The 20372-nt window shown below is 41.9% G+C and overlaps 1 protein-coding gene across 1 annotated transcript; it reads right to left on the minus strand.

The window, feature by feature from the left end:
- Positions 1 to 456: 456 nt before the first annotated feature.
- C5H12orf4 (chromosome 5 C12orf4 homolog) lies at positions 457 to 20326 on the minus strand. The gene is made up of 14 exons (XM_035137931.2): positions 20188 to 20326; positions 18575 to 18764; positions 18065 to 18210; positions 15406 to 15587; positions 14318 to 14417; positions 14119 to 14237; positions 13360 to 13466; positions 11840 to 12037; positions 11159 to 11287; positions 10189 to 10263; positions 8186 to 8388; positions 2586 to 2643; positions 1558 to 1625; positions 457 to 842 (listed from the first exon to the last, which is right to left on the minus strand). Exons 2-14 carry the CDS (start codon positions 18750 to 18752, stop codon positions 750 to 752), a joined length of 1656 nt encoding a protein of 551 aa, XP_034993822.1. The 5' UTR covers positions 18753 to 18764; positions 20188 to 20326; the 3' UTR covers positions 457 to 749.
- Positions 20327 to 20372: the final 46 nt, after the last annotated feature.

A 20372-nucleotide genomic window follows, 5' to 3' on the forward strand; every position in this document is an offset into this window, starting at 1 on the left:
CTTCTTACTAAGGTCAGATGCTAAAATATACACATGGCTGCAAATGAAAACAGCAGCGTTATGTCTAATTCCCTTCCCCTCGTTAACCCATATTCTGGCTTCCTAAAATTGTGCATTTCCCTGGCTCCTAGCAGCCAATGATGTGGAATGTGAGCAGGTCAAATGCACAAAGCCATGGTATCTGGCCACAGGTAAGTTGTACAAAACATTTTTTTGGGGGGTGTGTGTGTGACAACAATGCTATAGACCACTGTTCCCAGCAGCGGCCACCAGCCTACAGAAGCTTATGACTGCAACCTGTGCACTGAAGCAAGTTGTAGCCATTTCGCACATAAAAATAAATGCAAAGAATGTCAAATGTCAACAATGTAAATGAGATCAGCATTACACTCAATACAAAATATCAACACATTTGTCAAGAGATCCATTATTATTATTTTTAAAAAAGTGTATCTCTTTGACAATATTTATGTACTGTACAGGAAAATACATTACGGCTTGACCCAGAGCTCCACTGTGGCATTTCATACAGCAATTAGGCTTCTGAGCACCTGCCTTTTCTAGCACTCTCCCTACTGCCCCTCTCTCCCCACTGCTTCTGAAGCTTGGAGGACCCAAAACAGCCCCTAATATGGTGAGAGGGCATGCAGACAAAAGTGCAAGCTTTAAAGTATGTCTTCAATCCCAGCTTTTTCAAGGAACTTCACCGTTGTCTTCCTATATTTCTTTTTCAGAGTATTTGATGGCACTCAGTGTTTGGATGTCAGAGTAAGCGTAGATGAGACACGGAAAATCTGTGGCAACATATTACTCAGCTGATAAAACATTTCTTCAGAAATACTCTGTAATAAAAAGGAAGAGAGCCAAAGAGTAAATATGTTTCTTGTTCTCTCTAGCTCAAACACAAATTAAGCCTCTGAGCTTTCCTTTCAACTTTTAAATTTTTATTTATTTAATTTATATCCAGCTCTTCCTCCTGAAGGAGCTTCATAAGTGCATTCTACACATCAAGTGGGAGAGGGAATTTCCAGCTACATTCAGATTCATCCCAGCAATAAATAAAACACACCTCTCATTTCACAAAATAAACTCTGTTTATTTTATACAAACAGCTATTTTACAAAATGTGTGAATCTAAGTCACATATTTGCAAAGTTCTGCTTATCAGCTACAAATAGCCACTTAATTATATTTTTTATCCTACCCTCCCTCCAAGCAGCTCAGGGCAACATATACGTTGACTACCCCCATTTTATCCGTACATTGGACCTGTAAGCTGGGATATAAACTAGGGAGTTCCAAAGCTGAATTGAGATTCAAATCCAGGGCAGGCCTTCCATCTGATAAACCACCCTGCTATTATTATTATTATTTAAAATACTAACAAAACCATGGGATTGGGAGGTGCTTTTTGGCATAAAGTTCATAGTCACAAGATTTTTTTTTAATAACAACACTCAGGGAAATCTATGAACCATTTCTGTTCTAGAACCTATCAAAATGTCTGTTCTAGAACATAGCAAAATTTAAAGTGTGTGTGTGTGTTAACTAACTCACCTGCGGTACCAGGAACTGAACCGTCCGAGAAATCCCTCCATCCCATGAAGCCATTTCCATCATGAATCCTGGAAGGAATTCAAAAACACAGTGACCCTGTAAGTCATGGCTCCAAGCAGGATTGTATATAATAGAACCTGGCTTCTGTGATTAAGCCACCTGACTGAGCAAAGCCAATTAGGCGCTCCCAGTTTTCTACAACAGCTTCACATGACAACATGAAAAGAACTGGCTTGAGTCAAGCGTACAAGCTTTTGCCCAAGTTCCACCTAAAGAAGTGCAGACTTTCAGTGGTTTTGTTAGTACAATTCAATGTGGAATAGAACGGGAAAGGAACATCCTTGGAAGAGGAATTCTTATCTCCCCACACTACATTGCCCACAACCCCAGAACCAAGGACAGCTTCCTGCAACATGTTGCTTTTCATACAAGGCTTGGTTGGGACTGGAGGCAGCCTGAATTTCTTATTCCCCCACCTTCACAGTCATAGTGCAGAGAAATAAGTCAACATGGTCTTAGCTAATGTACAGTACTATTATTAGATCATGCAGAGCAGTTTCTTCTATGTTTATGGTGTCTATCTGGTATGCTCAACGGGAAGGCCCAAAGGGTTTATTCTGGTCTTGAAAAGCTCAATAAGACAAAGAGCTCTTGGCATAGTGGATTTTATGATGGACACTCCGTTCAGAAGAAAATAACAATATTGATATGCAGTGTGGTTCAGGCTGCAATTCCACACACATTTGCATAGTCGTTAAGTCTAGTTTTCAAACAGTTCAGAAATCACTACTTTAGTGGAACATACCAAGTTGACTCATGCTGATTTAGTCTAGTCTAGTGCTATCTATTCTGACTGGCAGCAGCGATCTAAGGTCTCAGGTCTTTCCTAACTGTACTGTTTGAGCTTTGTAACCAGAGATGCCAGGGATTTTGCTTGCAATGCATGTGCTCATTGAGTTAAGGCTGTTCCCATTACTCTTGAAATTGGCATTTCCAAAAAATGTAGAATATGACTGTGCACTACTAACCTTTAACACACTTAAATACAAGCTCTGCCCTTTTCAGGCACCAGGATATAGTCATTTCCTTAAAATAAAAAACAAAATTGATTAATATCAATTAAATAGTAGGGGTTTTATATACAGCTCAAGACACTCAGCAAATGACAAAAATTAATAAGCCATTGCAACAAGTTAACTGTTTTTCTTTTGGGTCACCATTTCTTCATTCATCTCAAATTTATTGAATATACGGTTGCTATGCTCACTGAGCCTAGGGCTTGCTGATCAGAAGGTCAGCGGTTCGAATCCCTGTGACGGGGTGAGCTCCCGTTGCTTGGTCCCAGCTCCTGCCAACCTAGCAGTTCGAAAGCACGTCAAAATGCAAGTAGATAAATAGGAATCGCTACAGCGGGAAGGTAAACGGCGTTTCCATGTGCTGCTCTGGTTTGCCAGAAGCGGCTTTGTCATGCTGGCCACATGACCTGGAAGCTATACGCCGGCTCCCTCGGCCAATAATGCGAGATGAGCGCGCAACCCCAGAGTCGGTCACGACTGGACCTAATGGTCAGGGGTCCCTTTACCTTTTTTACCTATGCTCACTCAATCCCTCCCCCCGACCACTGCCGGTTGCTCGTCCTCCCCCAATATTTTTATTTATACAAGTCTCATTTCATTTAACAGTGAGACATAGGGCAATGGGACCAAGTCTCTAGAAGGTTTGTGGGTTCTCACTTTCTAGAGGTCTTCAAGAAGAGGCTGGGCAGCCACCTTGGGGACGATCTAGTTCTATCAAGTGGAGGTTTCGCTACACGGCCTAAAAGAACCTCTCCGACTCTGATTCTATCACGCCACAGTCAAACTATACTAAGTGTGATTAAATCTGCTCCCCCGCCATGCACATTAAGCGTCTCAATCATTTCAAAAGTCTGCTAATAAATAAGCTCTGTAAATTCATTCTTGGGTTCTCAAAATACACCAATTTATATCAGCTGGTGACTGCATTTATCTTGCTGCTTTATCAGTTACCAACTGTGCTTTAACTTGCTTTTTAATGTTGTATTTTCAACATTATTGACTTAGCCACCCTGAGGACCTAGTGTAGAAAGTCGAAGCTTACATTTGATAAAATAAATAACTGTTAAATTCAGGTTCAATTTCACACTCATTGTTTGGAAGCAGTCAAATCTGTCCCACCATGTCCTACAAGGATAAAAGGTAAAGGGGCCCCTGACCATCAGGTCCAGTCGTGTCCAACTCTGGGGTTGCGGCGCTTATCTCGCTCTATAGGCCGAGGGAGCCGGCGTTTGTCCGCAGACAGCTTCCAGGTCATGTGGCGAACCAGAGCAGCGCACGGAAACGCCGTTTACCTTCCCGCCGGAGCGGTCCCTATTTATCTACTTGCACTTTTTTGATGTGCTTTCGAACTGCTAGGTGGGCAGGAACTGGGACCGAGCAACGGAAGCTCACCCCGTTGCAGGGATTCGAACCGCCGACCTTCTGATCAGCAAGCCCTAGACTCTGTGGTTTAACCCACAGTGCCACCTGGGTCCCTCCTACAAGGATAGCAAGACTAAAATACCTAGATTCAGTGAATATGTATAAAATACAGACTGAAGGTAAAACCACAAAACATCTTGTAAACTGGAAACATTTAGAATCAATTTTCTCATGATGCAAATCCTTAACGTCTGTTTACTTAGCCCTTGGGGTTATGTAATATATGAATCAGAAAGAGTAGCAAGGGATAACGGAATACAGATATAGGGATTTTTCAGGCTTAGCGGAAGAAATACTAGATCTCCATTGTAATTTCATCTGCCCACACACTCTCTTGCTCACATGCAATGTGGGTGTTTGCCGGTGGTTTTGATCTGCGTCTTGGCGAAGATAAAAACCAGACTCTAAAAAGGAAGGTCCTGTTGTTCTGAAGGGAAATTAGGAGCACATTTGGCAGTCAGTGAGGTTACGAGCTGATGCCATAAAAGGCATTATGGAAGAAACAGGATGTGACACTTGGATGATGACTGCTTTGGATGACAATGTGTGTACTTGTCATTTTGGGTATGCACAGAATAAAAATAAGCCCGGGCACAGAGAACAGCACAGGATTGAAATCTATAAAATTAATCTTCTCAGAAACAACACCGTTTGTTTATCTTATTTAACAAAATTTATACACCGCTGGATTGTAATAAAAGCTCTAAGTAGTTTACAAGAAATAGTAGAATTGTAAATAAAAAACAAGCAAAAACAAGTCAAAATATTTAAAAAACAATTAAAATTAACCATAGACTAAAGAGAGATTAAAGGTAAAGGGACCCCTGACCATTAGGTCCAGTCGTGACCGACTCTGGGGTTGTGATGCTCATCTCGCATTATTGGCCGAGGGAGCCGGCGTATAGCTTCCAGGTCATGTGGCCAGCATGACAAAGCCGCTTCTGGCAAACCAGAGCAGCACATGGAAACGCCGTTTACCTTCCCGCTGTAGCGGTTCCTATTTATCTACTTGCATTTTGACGTGCTTTCGAACTGCTAGGTTGGCAGGAAAAGAGAGATTAAAACATACTAATGTCAATGTATCTGGATAGGCTTGTCTGAACAATAATGTTTTAACAACTGGCAAAAAGTACAACAGAGGCACCTGCCTGAAGTCAATAGGGAAGGAGATCCAGAGTACAGGTGCTGCCACAATGAAATAATGATTTCTTACAAGTGAGGAATGAGTATTAAGTGGCACCTGCAGCCAGAGCACAGAGGGAGTTACCAGCGCCATTGGCCATGGTGCCTTTTGGGGCCAGGGCCAATCCTTGTTCCCCCCTTGGTATGAGGGCCAATGCGTGATGACGCCTAAACCCGATGGCAGTGGTTTCACCTGCAATATACCACCAGGTGAAAGCGCCACTGTGCTCTGGCCCTCAAACCAGTCCTGGGTGATGTATCAATACCTAGTCAAGGTACTGTTTCTTCCTTGTGGCCTATGGGAGCCCCTGAAAAGTTGCTGGAAAGTGCTGGAGGCTGCTGCTCTGTAAACATGTGTGCAGGCAAGGGGAGTTACAGACATGCGCACCCAAGATGGACATGGGCCTGATCAGGTGCACTGAACCATGTGGAACGACTCTATGGGTCTGCGATGCAAGTCCCCTTCCCTGAATACAGTCCGTTGAGCAGGGAAAGAAAGAGGGGAAGCCTTTTTCCCCTTCATTTTTTAGCAAACAACCTGAAAAAAAATGTTCAGGAAAGGAGTAAAGGGGTAGAAGTTGCCACTCCAAATGGAGGGAGGTTGGAAGATCTGGAGGGCAGATGGGGAAGCTGCTGCTCTGGGTGGAGAGGGGCTTCAGAGGAGGGGGGGGTAGAATAAGCTAGAACTAAGAGTGATTGTTCGAAAGCACGTCAAAGTGCAAGTAGATAAATAGGTACCGCTCTGGCGGGAAGGTAAACGGCGTTTCCATGCGCTGCTCTGGTTCGCCAGAAGCGGCTTTGTCGTGCTGGCCACATGACCTGGAAGCTGTACGCTGGCTCCCTCGGCCAGTAAAGTGAGATGAGCGTTGCAACCCCAGAGTCGTCCGTGACTGGACCTAATGGTCAGGGGTCCCTTTACCTTTTTAAGAGTGATGAGAATGCCTCAGGTGGGAACAAAAGCTGATTAGGAGACACCTACTTCCCCTCTGTCCACTAGGTGGAGTCGGAGCCCACGCAGGAGGAATCTGAAGAAGTGTGCATGCTCACGAAAGCTCATACAAATGACAAACTTAGTTGGTCTCTAAGGTGCTACTGGAAGGAATTTTTTTATTACGCAGGAGGAATGATAGGGTCCTCTCTAGCAATGCAATTAGAAGCTCCTCCTTAATGGCGCCCATTCTACAGACTTCCATTGATTCCCAGGCCAGGAACTGCTGGTATTATCCAAGAGTCTAAAAGCAGGGTGATCCAATATCAGGGTAAGTGGCGACATCCCTGGGCAAAAACCAAACTCCCCTCCTTCCACATCAAAAGAGTTGTTCTTAAGGGGCAGTCACAAATTTCCCGTTTCTCTCAAGGGCCCCCATCATTCCGATATGCATTTTCACATATCACACACATAGGCATATGTCAGTAGGCTAACAGAGAAATCCCATTTTTGAGTACAGTCGTACCTCTTGTTACGTCAGTCTCCAGTTGCATTTTCTCAGGATACGAACGCGGCAAACCTGGAAGTGTATACTTCTGGGTTTCGCTCCGCACGCACATGCGCAGAAGCACTCTGCAAATCTCTGCAAATTGTATCGCACCGTGTGCAGAAATGGCACTCTAGTTGCAGACTTTTCAGGGTGCAAACGCCACCCCGGAACGGATCGAGTCCGTAACTAGAGGTACCACTGTATTCTTGTGAATACCAGTGACATTTTTTCTAAGGATCATGATGCAACATACTGCCAGATAAAAGCCAATGAACGCTTGGTAATTGTGTGTTCATTAATAGATGGCAACTTCTGCTATTCAACAATCACGCCAATCACAATACTGGAATGAGCACACAGCACAAAATCCTATTAATAAACCGGAGAGGGCAGGTATTATGAAGCCCTAATAAGTCAATCAGAATCGATTCTAGATTCTGACTGTTATTTCCTCACAGGATGTGCCTACTGAGTGACAAAACACACCCCATTTTGCAGAGCCCCATGAATGTGTGTACTAGCTAGGCTAGCTACCGAGCAAGCAGGGAGAGGGAGGCAGAATACCAGTGAACAAAGTGTGAGTATTTTACTTACGGTCCTACTGATTTTGGATGGGAGAAAAAATAATTGTGGGAGAGAGTGCTTGCTCCTCCTCCCATTTTTAACATAGGTTTTTAAACAGTGCAGAGAACTTCTTAAAATGATGGCGTTATGCAGCAGCATGGAGGCCTGAAGTACCCTGTTTCTCCGAAAATAAGACATAGCCATAAAATAAGCCGTAGCAGGATTTTTAAGCATTCAAGGAATATAAGCCATACCCCGAAAATAAGACATAGTGATAGGCGCAGCAGCAATGCCGGCCGCGGCAGGAGGAGGGAAAAAATAAGACATCCCCTGAAAATAAGCCATAGTGTGTTTTTTTGAGGAAAAAGAAATATAAGATGGTGTCTTATTTTCGGAGAAACACGGTATGTGTTTGTGATGATGAGGTGAGGGGGAATGTAGCTTTGAAGCCAAGCTCCAAGGTCTTTTAAAAAGCTCCTTAAAGTTTTCCAGAAGGCAGCTTGCTTTTATAGCTGTATCTTTGGAGGAAATAAAGATTTTTTCTTTTGAAAACACACACACAATTGTTCTAAAACTGAAACTCTTCACCTGTATACTTTTTTTAAAAAAGCAATATAGTATGGTCTGAGAACACTGCCCCCACTGTGAAATCTTGTTAAATATAGAGAGGCTTTTCAGTAGCAAGGAAGATGCACTCTGTATATGCCCATGACCTTTATTTCTGAAGATCACAGTTCCTAATTAGGTTTTTCACACATCTTGTAAACTGCTTTTCTACTCCAGGAACCTTTAGACTCCTAGGTCTTTATTCACTGTGGGTCGATGCGCACCACTTTGGGAAACTAGCAGGGTCAGCCATAATATTGTTAAGCAGGAAAAAGGAGTCACTGGAGATAAATTGCTTACCTCAGACATATCGTGTACCAGCAGAAGAGGAATACTAACTGTGGTAATGTCATGTGTGCAACACACTTTGAGGATATTTCGTAGGCCCATTATTGCAGGATCCCGGGCAGTAATATTGCCTGACCTCACATTATCATCCACACAGAGGTGAAAAGTAACATGAATCTCAGAGAGATTTGAATGACGGGTGATGTAAAATTCTCCTAAGGGAAAAATGTTGTAATAAGTTTAGTGATAAATTTAAAACCAAAACCTATGAAAGGGGTAAAATGTGGGGAAGTATTTTAGCATCACATCCGAATTCTGGATATCAGATGTGTTCTATTAGGTAAGAATTAAATATAGTTCATGTTGTTTTTTTGGCAAGATTACATGGCAAAGTGTAAAAATGTACCCCATGCTATTTAACATTTACATGCGTGGACAAATAGAACATAGTCAAAACAAGGCAGTGCAACAGTCACAAATTCATTTGAGATTTTAACTTCTTGATTGTGAAACACAATTTTACTCCTTTGGCAGTTCCTATTGAGAAAGATATTGTAAGTTGGATCATGCTCAATTTATATTGGCTTGGGCATATAGCAGCCTTGAAAACAGTGATTCTGCCAAAGTTTATGTTTTTATTTTAAATTCTTCCCAGGTACCGTATATATAGCCGATTCTACTTTTAAAAAGTGGCAGAATATTTTTGAATCCTTTAGTGAACAGCGTAAGAGATCTGGAATGTCCTTAGTCTTTATTCTGACTCCTGTCAATTAGGTCAACTATTCCAAGTACTGACTTGTAATGCTAAAATATTCCTGTGGGTTTCAATGGAAACGACACACTTTCCTCCCTGCCTCTTTGCCTTGCCATCTCTGCTTCACTTTAAAAAGTCTCTAACCCTTTCCTTAGTCTAACACGACATGGAAGAGATGGGCCAAAAGCTTAATCCTTTTACATCTTCACTTCTACTTTAGCTAAAATGCTGGATTCCTTACTATAAGGTATAAAAGTTTCCTGGTTTCAGAAAGCCCAAGTCTTCTCTGTCAGTTATGGTCCTCCTCGATCTCTGAGAATGTTTGAAAGTCTATGAGAGACACTACAGTGGGACCTCGACTTACGAGCTATTTGACATCCGATGTTTTCGAGTTACGAGCGGAAAAAGTGGCCGCGCGCTTACGATTTTTCCGACATCCGAACGGAAAACCCGTTCGCGGCTAGATGCGGTTTCCTCGACTTACGAGTTTTTAGATGCGGTTTCCTCGACTTACGATTTTTTCCGTTTCCAATGCATTCCTATGGGAAACCGCTTTTCCTATGGGAAACTCGACTTACGAAGCTTTCGACCTACGAGTGTGCATTCGGAACGGATTAAATTCGTAAGTCGAGGTCCCACTGTACCTTAGAGAAATAATGGGGTGAATGTGGAAATTTATAAAATGTTGCTGTATTTCCAATACCCAGATTGCTCTGGATCTTGTCAGCTATGGGAGGACATGAATATTAAAATTACTGAAGCTGAATGGAAAGCTACGTGAGCTCGACTTCATTTACACTCTATCTCTGCTAAAGCACAGGAGACTAGCCTGATGGCACAGGACTCCAATTCACCTCTATTATATTTATTGGAGTCTCTCTGCATATTGTTGGTGGGGTTTTCAAGTTAAGGAAGTGCTTTTTCACCTGTGGAGGACTATGCCAGAGTGGCAGATTTTTGGAAGATAGTATTTACCAAAATCACACAGCAACCTATTAAACCAGATCCTTTGTTAGCTCTTCTTCCCTTTGTGCTTCAAGATGACACAAATCATTCTTTAATTCACAGAGACCTTAATTAGGTTACTGGTTGTGGCCCATCTCAAAATTGCCTAGCCCTTGGAAACTCTGGGGTGCCTTTCAGTTAAAGCACATTAGGCAACTAGCTTGGAATGATAAATTGACAGGAATTTCAAAAAGAATGCATTATGAATTCTAGCAAGGAAAGTATCTAACTGAACAAACTGCAAAACTAAACGTACCAGGTAAAATATTTGACAGGTTTTGTTCTATGTTCTTAGATTTATCCTCATTGCCATTGTTTCTGTTTCCTGAATCTGTAGATTATAAAAAAAAATATTAGTATATCATATGTAACTGAATTTATCTTGATTCAGATAGGTAGCTGTGTTGGTCTGACGCAGTCAAAATATATAAAAAAATTGTCCAGTAGCACCTTAGAGACCAATCAAGTTTGTTCTTGGTATAAGCTTTCGTGTGCATGCATGCTTCTTCAGATACACTGAAGTAGCAGGAAAACTGAAAACTATGGAGAGACCTGGTCTGAATAGAGATATTGGATTCCCATTTCATTACATATGCTAATCATCTGCATACTATCCCTTGCTTTTTTCTGTAGGACTAATTGCAGTTGTTAACAGTCGTCAACAGGTTTACCATACCCATTGAGTCAATCAATCACCTATCTCCTACTACCCTCCTGAGAAAAACCCCACCCCATTCTCCCACTATATACAGCAGGGGTGGCCAACTCCCAAGACACTGCAATCTACTCACAGAGTTAAAAATTGGCAGTGATCTACCCCCTTTTTAGGGGTTCAGGTCAAGGTTGTTGAGCTTTTTTTAGGGAGGAGGAAAGCCACATTTTGGGGGGGTGCAGGGCAAAAATGTTGACAAACTTAGTTGGTCTCTAAGGTGCTACTGGACAATACATACATACATACACATATATATAATCTGTCTTGGTTATATATTATGTCGCACAAGGAAAGATCAAGTTATTTTCTACACAAACAAGGAAGAAGAAACTGGAACATTTCTAACACAAGCAGCAGTGATCAATTGAAACTTGAGAATTAAAAATTTTGTGCGTAGAAATGTATTCTTAAATAACACTTTTGGAATCCTTGTTTCCCTCATTTTTACTGGCAAGGACACTAGAAATCACTTTCAGTTTATATTTGAAGGAAAGCAACCACAACTAGTACTGACCATGCACTTTCTTGGACTTGCTGCTGCGTTGTGCCCTGGCATAAAGTACAACCTGCTGAACAACGTCAAGTTGCTCCTGAATCCCAGGGAAGTGGAAGTCTGTGCACTCCTGGCAAACTGTTGCAAAATCTGGAAGAAAGGAAAGAAAGATTGTAGGTCTCAGTGGAGAAGAACCTGGTTTATGAGCCAGAAGTTCACGCGATTGAATACTTTCCTGTGTAAAAACATTCCCTTCACATAGAAGACTAGGTGTCGGGAAAGGTTCTAGCATGCAGGAGGGCTTCGATTTAAATTTAAAACCAACGATTTAAAACCAGCAAGAAAAAAAGGGTGCAAAGTTGACTTCTCTATCCCATTTTACATTCTTACAAGTGGGCCTTACAACTATTTGGGTGATGCACTTCATTATATTGCTTTGAAAAATTGTGCCTCCCCCCAGATTTAACAATAAAATATGCAAGAAGTTAAAGGACAAATGCCTCAGACTCGTCTCCTTGGCACAGACTAACACAGCTACCCCTCTGGGAGTTGCCATTTATACAAGGGAGCTCATATAGGAAGAATGAGAGGTTGCTGTCAAATGATCCATTATATGTTAGATCGGGCAAAAAAAGTACGTAGTTTTATAACTTTTGACCTGAACTCCACAGGAAGAAATCCAATTCAATGAGGACAACTTACCTCTTTTGATCCCACTGTACGAACTGATGCGATTATCCACTAACAAGACCAGGCCACAAAGAGAAGTTGAATAAAGCGACAGTGCCGTTTGAAGCCTGTGGAGTTTGACTCCACTGCGGTGATGGCGTTTGTGCTTGCAGAAGTCCAGCATATCTGCCCTCAGCAGTCTCAAGTTGTGCATCGTTTTCAATTGGGCTCCTAGGGAGGAGGAAAAAAGAAGGTGTGTGTGCAAGAGAAAGAGAAAGACCAAAAGGAGCTGGAATCACCTCAGCAAAAGTGAATTATATAACCATGTCCAGATAATCTGACTTTACTGCTAAAGCTAATCTAAAACACACTGTAAAATCAGTTACCTGATCCCACATATCGAGGGAGCAATAGCAAGGACCAGAGCTATACTGTGTGTCTCAGTTTAAAGACGTTTAACTACTGTTCGCTTCTAATATCAAACTACACACATTCTCTCCCCAAAGGTGAACATATACATTCTCTTAGTAACTTGTGAAAAAACAGAGGTATGTGTAGTGAAATAAGCCCAGTAGACTCACCCCAGATCAGAACAGAAATTTACTTAACCATAGTGTAGCAATGTCCTCATGAAGGCAAAGTACACCAGTTCAGAGAGATCAGCAGCGTCTGCTAATATTGCAGCAATATCAAGCAACTCAATCAATAGCAGAGGGGGGGTGGAATACAAAAATATCTAGAAAACAATAATCTGACTTCAGGGGAAATCAGACAGTTTTAGCATCTGTCAATTTGAAATAAAGGGGTGGCGCTGTGGGTTAAACCACTGAGCCTAGGGCTTGCCGATTGGAAGGTTGGTGGTTCGAATCCCCGCGACGGGGTGAGCTTCCATTGCTCGGTCCCAGCTCCTGCCGACCTAGCAGTTCGAAAGCACATCAAAGTGCAAGTAGATAAATAGGTAACACTCCGGTGGGAAGGTAAACGGCGTTTCCGTGTGCTGATCTGGTTTGCCAGAAGCAGCTTTGTCATGCTGGCCACATGACCTGGAAGCTGTACGCCGGCTTCCTCGGCCAATAATGCAAAATGAGCACCGCAACCCCAGAGTCGGTCACAACTTGACCTAATGGTCAGGGGTCCCTTTACCTTTATTTGAAATAAACCCATTTTGGGTCCATTTGTATTTAGAAAAATCATTTGGGCTCTCAGAGAAGACATAATAGTCATCACTGATCTGATTTCTAAAGTAAACTACTTTTGCTGGTGCACGAAACTAGCTTTACACTAAGTAAACTTAGTGATGGAAAATCTGCACTTGGCACAACCTTTTTCATAAGTTGTAATCAATACCAGCCAAGCTTTTCAATGATTTTTTACTCACTGATGTGGTTACCAACATAGGTTTAGATCACAATACATGTTTCAAATTTGGTAATTTGTGGTCTGTATGTGTGTTGAGCCATTGAATATGGATACGTGGACAAACACGTTCAATCTGGAAATGAATGAAAACGTGGCTGTGAGAAAAAGCTCTGGGCGTTCAATCTTTCACTTACCCAGATGAATAGTGAAACTTTCTTCCAGCTGTCTCTGGTCTTCAAAAAGCCTCCCATTGCCTTCTGCAGATTCTCTCCACTGATTGGGTTGGACATTGATTTCATCACTGAAATAAAAAGAAAGAAAATGAAGCCAGACAAAGCTTTCTGTCCCCCACTGCCTCCGTATTTATTAATTTGACAGCAACAGGTATTTTATCCTAACCATGTGAACTGCAACAGCCTCAAGGGCAGAGCTACAGAGAGCCCGTGTGGTGTAGCAGCTTAGAGTGTAAGGCTATGATCTGGGAGACCAATGTTCAAATCCCCACAAAGCCGTAATTGCTTGCTGGGTGGTCCTGAACCAAACGCTGCCCTTCAGCCTAACCTACCTCACAGGGTTGTTGCAATGACAAAATGGGTCGGGGAAGAGCACTGCTCACCCCTTTGAGCACTTTGTGAAAACAAACAGCATAGCACAGAGTGAGAAACTCTTAGCCAACAGGCAACCAGCTGCCTCATTCATATCTAGGCCCTGGTGCTGATCTTGCAACACAAGCAGACCCCCCTTTGTTGTGACAGAGTAACATCCTATTGGGGTCTCTCCTACCTCCTGTATGCTTTTAGTCCATATTAGGATATTGATTTTCTACACTAAAATAACAGTCCCATAAACTAATCCAGGACTAGATTAAACATTTGGTCAGAAGAAGCGACAGACTCCTAACAGATATAATCCCTAACCAGTAATTTATGAAGAAAACTAAGAAAGAAGGGTACCCGATAGTGGTGCTGGGGGTTTTCAGATCCTCGTGAAGCTTTACCACCCATTCCTGATACTCCTGTTTCTGGATAGCTGTGGTTTGCTTCAGTTCATTGTTCCACTTGTTCTCCAAAACCTAAAAGGAGGTATCAATTCAGCCAATTGATTAACAACAAATGAACTGCCCAATTTATTCCAACCAGGTGCTTCATTTACCTGCTGGGATTCGAAGTGTTGTGCTGCCAGCATGTTTACATCTTGATCTGATAATGACTTCCCCAGTTCTTGCATCACCTTATCCATTTCAGCACCTTGCCTACAATAAAAATCTAGTCAGAAATATTTTGTTTGTTTGTAAAAAAAAATTTATGCATCACAATTTGGCCCTGACAAGAGGCTCCCCCCCACCAAAAACTTATGCCAATAGAAGAAAAGCTGAGAGTAAATACCTTAAAAACAGCATCTTGAAAAAGAGCATAACAATCAGCACTAAAAACCATTAAAGGCTTGGTGGAATGAAAACCACCAAAGGGGGGCGGGAGTCAAATTTCCCTTGGGGGAGAGTTCGCGACAGGGTTTCTGCCACCAAAAAAGGTTTGTCTCCTCTCACTGCCATTATGTCAGCTGCCCTCCAGATGTTTGGAAATGCAACAGCCAGCATGGCCAGATGATGGAGCAGGGAAGTTTACATGCTGCAATATCCATTTAGCATAGCTTTCTTCCTTTCTTTGAAAAGGTAGGGAAGTTTACAGAGCCTGTGTGAGATCTTCCCAGAGCCCAGTAAGCAAGTCTGACAGCTTAAAAGCTCTCTCCCCAGAGAGGAAAACTGGGCACAGAAAGAGCTTTTAAGCTGTCTGCCTTGCGTGAATTTAACTTGTGCTGTATCAGCTGCCCAGCCACCAAGCATGTGAAGCTGAGCACAAGTTAAATATGTGAAATAGTGACCTGCTACTACACAGCTAGTGGCGAGGATCCAAAAAAACTATGACCCTTAAACTAGTTCTATCAACTTAATAAGGACCCTTACTTTTAAGTTTGTAAAGGACTGCAGATTTGTTTTTAATCAACGGTGTCACACACACTCAACTCTATGGCAAAGGGAAACTTCAAAAACTGTCTTTGGCGGGAACAGTACATTAAAAAAGGAGGTCCATTAAAAAAAGAAAATCAACTGTCTGCACTTCGGTTCCTGACAGTATTTAAATCTCTAGTAATTCTTTAGAAAAATAACACACACCAGATTATTTTCTTCTCTCTTATAATAATTTTAGGGCTAACAGAAAATGCCAGGTTAAAAAAATTACCTTTCTCGTAATTTTTTCAGTTCCACATCTCTTTCACTTATCAGTTCAGAGATGCTAACAAAATAATTGTGTTCCAGATTTAACAGAGTTTCAGAAGCAGGAGAATGGATAAGATCATGATAGACATCTGCAAAATCTTCATCCCAGCTTGGGTCTTCAGGTCTTGCATATTCCAATGTTGCCTGGAAAATTATAAAATGATGATAACGTGCCCTGCACATGAAGACTCGAAAATTCTTTTTTAATTGTTATACTGATTGGTTGCCTGTGGGACATTGTTGTTTTGATAAAATTTGTGGGTTTTCCCTTGAAGATTTTGCCTCCATGGTTCAGAATCCACATGCTGACAACTGCTTTGGACAAGGCGCAGCCACAACTAGCAAACTGGTGATCTCTCCCTCATTCATTCTTGTATAGCAACTGTCTATAACTCCAAGGAAGCGTATTTTTTATGCTCCAACTCCAACAAGATGCTAAGCACAAAAAAGGCACTTCGCCGACTGGCCCAAAAAGGTTGGGGATCCCTGATTTGGGCCATAGTTTCCCAAGAGATGCTGATCTCAGGTAATCCGTCAAAAAGGGGGCTTTGATTCAGATCTATGATTCTTAATTTGGAAGTTGATGTCAATAGTCCCTGGAGAAACAAGATTTATGAAAGGAAATATGTGAGAACTTGAATTTGATTAGGGCACACGGTGCCAGAATCTATCACATTTATTGGGCATGTCCTAAGATACAGGATTTCTGAAAATTAATGTGAGATACAAGACAGGCTACGATTCACTATACAATTCAGTATCTTACTATTTGGCTATGTAAGGTTCTTCTTATATAGAAGAAGAATCTTATATAAGGTTCTTCTTCAAGATATGAAAATGATTGGTGAGCATATGCCAGTTAGAAGTACTGCCATTAATATATGAATTATCAATGGCAGCACTACCAACCAGAATCTGAGATCACACACCAATCACACCATGGAGGTTTTCATTCCATTGTTCTGCATTGTTTCAACTTTTCAACTCCTGTTGAAAAGTTTTCTATTCCATCAGGCTTATTTAGGCAATTAAGAATATATCTTTCCACAACAGTTAGCTGATTTCTGATTTTAACTGTTTTATATGTTACTTTTATTGTATGGGTTTTATGTACAACTGTTGTAAACCACTCTTGATATTTTTAGGAATAACAGGGGGACGAGGGATACAGGGAAGTCCCTCCCAAGTATATAAATATTTTTTACAAACGAATATAAATAATCACACAGAGGTACAAGAAATTATTCAGCATCATTCTTCTTTTTAAACCCCATTCCTTTTGAATAATTACTGATGTTCTGTGTTTATAAGAATCTTTAGAAAAGGCAGTAAGATAACTTTAAAATGTTCTTTATCTGCATTAAAGATTGTGAGCAGTATGTTAAATAATATCAATGGCTCAGACTGTCAGTGTTTAACAGTACTTTCCTAGTACGAGTGATTGTATTGATCAATGCAAACTTAATGCAATATGGTAGATTACAGAAGTAATCAAATTCTCAGTTAAGTTTGTTAGTGCACCACATACCTTTAAACAGTTAGGAGTGGGGCACTTCAGCCCTCCAGATGCTTCTGAACTTATAACTCCCATCAGTCCCAGAAAGAAAAACACAGTACCACCCATCTTTTTTTTATCTGTTAATAACTTAAATCCATCCATGGGCTACCAACTACAGTAGAACCTCTACTTACGACCACCTCTACTTGGGCCCGATCCAAGTTGCGACTGCGGCAAACCCGAAGTAAATACCAAGTTTGCAGCAATTCACGCATGCGCAGAAGCAGCTTCTGCCATTTGCACATGCACAGAAGCGCGCTGCCACCTAATGCGCCTGTGCACAACGGCGCTTCTATCAGTGACCTGGATCGACTTACGGACGGACCTCCGGAACTAATTATGTCCATAAGTAGAGGTTCCACTGTACTGAAAGATTCTGTGCAAGCACACACAATTCTTAAGTATCTAATATATAATGCATTAATAACATTTTTGCCAGTGTTTGTTACAAAAGGAAAAAAGCAAACAAACTAAATTCATGTACCGTGTTTCTCATATTATAAGACATGTCTTATATTTATTTTTTCCTCAAAAAAACACACTATGGCTTATTTTCAAGGGATGTCTTATTTTTTTCCTCCTCCTCCTGCTGCGGCCGGCATTGCTGCTGCGCCTATCACTATGTCTTATTTTCAGGGTATGGCTTATATTCCTTGAATGCTTAAAAATCCTGCTATGGCTTATTTTATAGGTATGTCTTAAAATATGAGAAACAGGGTATTAGCAATTCATGTATTAGCAGAAAAAGGGAAGGCATAAGCCAAAGATGAAAACTCAATCAGCCTTCTAGCAACAATTAGTTGTTAATGCCTTGCGAAGTAGTTTATGTTCAAATTAACCATCATTCGTTAGAGCCTGAGAAGAGAGGAAGGCAAATAACTGAACAATGGAAAGCAAACTCATTCTGAGCATGGATCCTTATGGAGCCAAAACAACAATAGTTGGTTCATGTATTTCTAATCAGAGAGTGAAATATCCAGTAAAGAATGAGTATGCTATATGGACAAAAATAAGTTCCAGCATCATCTTCTGAAGCATCTATAATGCTATGGAGACTTCTTACCTCAGTATACGTTTTGGCCCAAGCATTTGCCAGTTGGTGCAAATCTACTTTGCCAGATTTTACAGCTTCCAGGGCTCCTTCTGCTTCTTCATCATGATCTTTTATGGATTCCTCCTCAATGAATCTATTCAGGGATTCCTTTAAATCTGAAATAATGGCAGTTTTTTTGGGGGGGTTATCCATTAACTGAAATGCTTATCTTATTAATTTACAGTCATTATAAAGGGTAAATTCATTTTTTTAATGTTACTAAGAGGACATTCATAGGAAAGGTTGTAAGTTCCACACATTTGGTGTGCAAGTCCCTCATACCCGATGTAATATTTTTCTGCATTACAGTTTGGTGGTCTGCTTCACAGGTGGAGGGAGCATTCCCACAGCAGAAAGAAGGGAGGGGGAAGAGTTCAGAGAAAGGAGGGAAGGAAGCCCCCCCACCAATGGCATTACGTGAAATCCAAGTTTTTAAGAGGCCCTATGCAACTGATGGTACTGTATAGAATAAATCCTTACCATTTTCTATGAAGCACGGCAAGTTGTAAGGACGCATCAGATGCCTATGTAAATGGGTAGCACTTTCTTGCACTGGGAATTTCAGAGGAACTGTAAGCACAAAATGTTGGTTTCCAGCGCTGAATTCATACAAAAACCCTCTCTCCTTACTACAGATTGTTCCTTGGTCACCCTTCATTTCAAAGCCTTCCTGCATTGAAGCAAAATGAGAATGCTATTACCATTATATCTTTACACAAACACACAGAAAGGGGAGGGGAGTCAGTAAGTGAATTTTTTATAAGTAAAAAAAAAGGAGATTGAAGAAGAGAGCAGAGAGAATTGCAGCAGAACCTTTACATCCCGGTCATCATCGGCTAGATTTACTCCCATCCAGGGCAGTCTCGAGCAGGTCGGGTGCCCTGGCGCTGAGGCACGGAGATCGCTCCGACCCCCCACAGCGCGTGGCTTTGCCGCGCAGCGCCCCGCCTGCCCGCCCGGCGCCCGGCGCCACCGGGACTATACCTAGAGCCGGCCCTGCTCCCATCTGGATGTCGCTACAGGTCTTCATATACAAAATCAGCCAGGCACAGGGACAGTTCTTTCCCTTGTGCCATTAAATCGTAAAATTTGTAGATGTGTAGCTGAAGGGGAGGTCAATTATGGGCAGGTTTCTTTGCTTATTTGTATTGTGAGTGGAACAGTGTGTGTATGTTTACAATGCAATGTAGCCGAAACAAATTCCAAGTATGTTGGAAAATGTACTTGGCCAATAATAAATTATTCTATTCTATTCTTCGTCATTAATCAGGGCCAGATTTAGATTTGATGACGCCCTAAATTACTGAAGGTAATGGGGGCCCTTTATATGTCCAGCTGCCCTTTGTCAACAACAAATTGTGGCTTTTTTTTGTGTTAAACATATGCTATATGGTCATTTATGGACCTAATAGGTATCTAAAGTCATTTGCACATAACAAAATATGTATTTTATCAAAGTAATTGTTGAACTGAAATACATTTAAGACGAAGTATATTAATAGTGAAATAATTATTAAGCTCTAACTTGATTTTTTGTACGTAACAAACTTAATAATGCAAACACACTGGCATTTGGCAATAATAAAAGTTCCTATAGAAATGAACAAAGCAGCGATATTTTAGGGAGCAGGCTAGCAGGCTTACATCGTAGGAGCCTACACAACACAAAAACACTGTTGCTGTATGCAGGGATTTTTTTCCCATTTACTTTTTTGGGGGGTTCCCAAGAGTGGGGCCCTAAACTATAGCTTGTTTAGCTTATACGTAAATCCGGCACTGCGATCAATTGTGCAGGGCGGGGCTTGCTTGGGCCCCCAAATATTTTATTCAAGTCCCGCCCCCCCCCCCGCCTGCAGGGGGAACCACCAGACTCGGTTCCTGGTTTCCTCCTTCACGACATGCGTTGATAACACCCGTTACATTATAGCAAAACAAAACTGCAGGCATTCCTCGGATTCTTTTTCCTTTCGGACAAGCGACCTGCCTCCCTCCCCAACCCGGCCTTCACCCCTGAGGCGACATGGAAGCAGCCCGAGAGTCTGCGTTTGGCTTGGAGAACACAAGGAACCCCCCCCCCCCACCAAAGAACTTACACGCTCCTGGACTCCCTCGCTGCCCTCCTTCGGCGGAATGGCCTATTCCCACGAGACGGGAGTCCCCGCGTCGGCCAGAGGAAGGAACACCCGCGTCCACCAGGACACGCCCCGCCCACTTTTCCGTCCTCGGAACGTTCTCCTCACGGGATGAGAGCGCGCGGGTGGGGCGGACTGCCTTCCGT

The sequence above is a fragment of the Zootoca vivipara genome, chromosome 5, assembly GCF_963506605.1.
Source record: "Zootoca vivipara chromosome 5, rZooViv1.1, whole genome shotgun sequence".
NCBI classification, from domain to species: Eukaryota; Metazoa; Chordata; class Lepidosauria; order Squamata; family Lacertidae; genus Zootoca; species Zootoca vivipara.

Excerpts from the sequence above, each read along its gene's own strand:
- C5H12orf4 (XM_035137931.2), bottom strand. The coding sequence starts at position 18,752 with ATGAAGGGTGACCAAGGAACAATCTGTAGTAAGGAGAGAGGGTTTTTG. Across the intron at positions 15,588-18,064 it reads GGGCCAAAACGTATACTGAG|GCAACATTGGAATATGCAAG; the intron begins GTAAGAAGTCTC and ends ATAATTTTCCAG. Across the intron at positions 1,626-2,585 it reads TGTATTTAAGTGTGTTAAAG|GATTCATGATGGAAATGGCT; the intron begins GTTAGTAGTGCA and ends AATTCCTTCCAG.